Source organism: Chiloscyllium plagiosum, chromosome 15 (assembly GCF_004010195.1).
Source record: "Chiloscyllium plagiosum isolate BGI_BamShark_2017 chromosome 15, ASM401019v2, whole genome shotgun sequence".
NCBI classification, from domain to species: Eukaryota; Metazoa; Chordata; class Chondrichthyes; order Orectolobiformes; family Hemiscylliidae; genus Chiloscyllium; species Chiloscyllium plagiosum.
Window position 1 is genome coordinate 79,081,519 of NC_057724.1, and position 3,022 is coordinate 79,084,540.

The 3,022-nt window shown below is 51.3% G+C and overlaps 1 protein-coding gene across 1 annotated transcript in view; it reads left to right on the top strand.

Moving 5' to 3' along the window:
- Nucleotides 1-2,013: 2,013 nt before the first annotated feature.
- LOC122557525 (fat storage-inducing transmembrane protein 1-like) overlaps nt 2,014-3,022 on the top strand; it is a 2,498-nt gene continuing 1,489 nt past the window's right edge. Inside the window, exon 1 of the mRNA XM_043705274.1 lies at nt 2,014-2,545. Coding sequence (XP_043561209.1) covers nt 2,301-2,545 — 245 coding nt within the window. The 5' untranslated portion in view covers nt 2,014-2,300. The remainder of the gene's footprint in view (nt 2,546-3,022) is intronic.

Sequence of the window (3,022 nt, forward strand, 5' to 3'; positions counted from 1 at the left end):
ACTGTTCTACGTAGCCAACAAAGAGACAGGCATAGCTGGGGCCCATAGGGGTGCCCATGGTCTGGAGGAAGTGGGAGGATTCGAAGGAGAAATTGTTAAGGGTGAGGACCAGTTCTGCCAAAGGAATGAGAGTGTTGGTGGAAGGGTACTATTGGGGATGTCAGGAGAGGAAGAAACGGAGGGCTTGGAGGCCCTGGTCATGGCGGACGGAGGTGTAGAGGGATTGCGTATCCATGGTGAAGATGAGGCATTGGGGGCCGGGGAAACGGAAGTCTTGGAGAAGGTGGAGGGTGTGGGTGGTGACTTGAATGTATGTGGGGAGTTCCTGGACTACGGGGGATAGGTCAGTATCAAGGTAGGTAAGCAAAGGCAGCCACCAGGTTCGGTGGCTGCATTCTCTTGATAATCACCAGCGAGGTTTCACTGCTCGGCACTCCATTGGGAAACCTGCAGAGAGTCCGGCATTTGGCCACAATGGAAAGGACATTGTCAGTTAGGTTGAGGGAGTGGGCAGGTTTATGCGGAGAAATGTGAGGAGATCAGGTTGGATCAGAAGAACATGGACAGACAGTCTAAATGGAAAGCAACTATTCCAGAGGGGCTGCAGCCTCAAACAGAGGGCCGAACGGCCTCCTCCTGTTTGCATGCACCAGGGTCATGAAGGGGATTGAAACGACAGCACTCCCACACTTGTGTCTTTCCCCTCCTTTTTTTTCCCCACTCTTCTCTTCCCTTCTCTCCTCTCTCAGCCCACACCATTTTCTCTCCCCCTTGTGACCCATCTCTCCTATCCCTTCAGCTTCTCTTTTTTCTTCCTCCCACCTCTGCCTTCAGCTCTGTCCTCTCCCCTCCCTCCGTTTCTCTCTCCCTTTCACTCTCCCTACCCGTCTCACTGTTCCCTACCCTCTCCTCCCTCGCTTTCTTCCAACTCACATCCCTCCATTTCTTTTTCTTTTGCTTTTTCTCCTGTGCTCTCCTCTCGCCCAAACTCCCTTTCTTGAACTAACCACCCATTCCTCGAAAAAACTTTTAAAATTGCTCCCACTTTCTATCACAGAAGAAGCTTCCCTGGAGGGTCGGAGGCTGAGGGATGACTTTATAGAGGTTTCTAACATCATGAGGGGCATTGATAGGGTAAATAGGGGAGTCTGCACTAGAGGGCATAGGTTTAGGGTGAGAGGGGAAAGATATAAAAGAGAACTAAGGGGCAACATTTTCACACAGAGGGTGGTAGGTGTATAGAATGAGCTGCCCCAGGAAGTGGTGGAGGCTGGTACAATTGCAGTATTTAAAAGGCATCTGGATGGGTATATGAATAGGAAGGGTTTGGAGCGATATGGGCCGGGCGCTGGTCAATGGGACTAGATTAGGTTGGGATATCTGGTTGGCATGGATGAGTTGGACCAAAGTTCTGTTTCCATGCTGGACATCTCTATACTCTATAACTCTAAGTTACTGTTAAAAAAACAATTTTCAGTTTTGAACTCATCAGGACAGAGTTACAAGAATGCTAAATCCTCAAGGGAGCAATAATTTATACGGCCTGAGAAACAGAAGTGGTGATTGGTTGGTGAGTGCGCTCTGGCCAAGCATCGCCATGGTGAATGTGCCAGGGAACAGTTTACCCCCAGAGCTTTTGTGTGAGTTCAGGAAAGAAATTCCAGTCAGAAGTTTGAGGGTCAGAGGGCAGCTGTGAGGAGCTGTCGATTTCTCTGTCTTGAGCTCACTCACCCCCTCACCCAACACCGTTCCCGCCCTCACCCGCTCCCCTTGAAGATCCGAGGAGCCAGTCTGACAGCAGAAGGTGGTGAGTAAGTGAGGGGGTGATGTCTGTTGGTGGGAGGGTGTGGTCAATTCTCTGGGTTGTTCCTTTCCCCTCCTCGACGACGATGTTGGCAGGAATTATCTCAGTGTGAGAAGGGTGGATTCCCTCTGAATTGCCCATGGGAGCTGCTTGGGAACAGCTGCTGCTGCTCTCCTCTGTGTGCTATTTTGGATCACATTCCTCTGGTGTCAGACTGTGTGCCTGTGCTGAGGGATTGAGCAAGAGCAGAGGACAAGGGCATGGGAACTGTGAGTCTACTGGAAGGACGTTAGCGGCGAGGGACAAATCTTTGGGAGTCGGTGATGAGAAAGTGAGGGGCTCGAGAAGGAATGAGAGAGGATTAACCGGGTGTGAGCGAAATGGATCGAGAGAGAGAGAGAGAGAATATGGAATTAGCTGAAACAGAGAGAAAGAGGGAGGGAGAATCTGTACATTGGCAATCTTTCTGATTTCGCTGGATGGGTGAACCTTGGAGATGAAGCTGAAGGGCTTTTGGCACTCCCTCTGCTCGTGTGCAGTAGCAGAGAGAGAACAGTGCAGGATGATCCTCTGGGATGCGCTGGTGTTTGTAACTGACCAGATTGCCGCAGTCCTCGGAAGCCAGATTGTGCGAGGTTATTACCACCTATGGCTGGCTGCGTTGGTCGTCTTCGGGCCTCTGCTCCAGTTTTACATCAGCCCCAGGGTCATCTTCGCCAATAAAAGGAACTACTTCCATGTGTGAGTATCGCACGCTCCCTCGCACAGCTTTCTCCTGTTCCCTCGGCTCACCCCCTTCCACCACAATGCCCCCCTCGATGGGTTTAGATCCCACCCCCTCCCCCCGATGCTCTGCCTCTCTGGTAACGGTGGTTTATCTGAACGGAAATGTGGAGAGCAGTGTGGAGATGTTTGGCCCTTACTGGGATGGGAAGGGCCGGGTGGTTGTGGGGGCGGGGTGAGAGGTTCAGAATCCCTCACCATGTCGTGATCCTGCTCCGTAACCCCTCACTCCTGTCCCCAAACCACAGGCAACTGAGTATTCTGATTTATCATAATTGATAAACATTTCTTTCTCTTTTTTTTATTCCTTCCCTGTCTCCTCCCCTTCTCTCTCTCTCTCTCTCTCTCTTTCCCCATCTTTCCTGTCTGTCCTGGCTCTCTTTAAATCTCCCTTCCCCTCTTCTGCATCCCCACCCACACTTCCCTCTTCCTCCA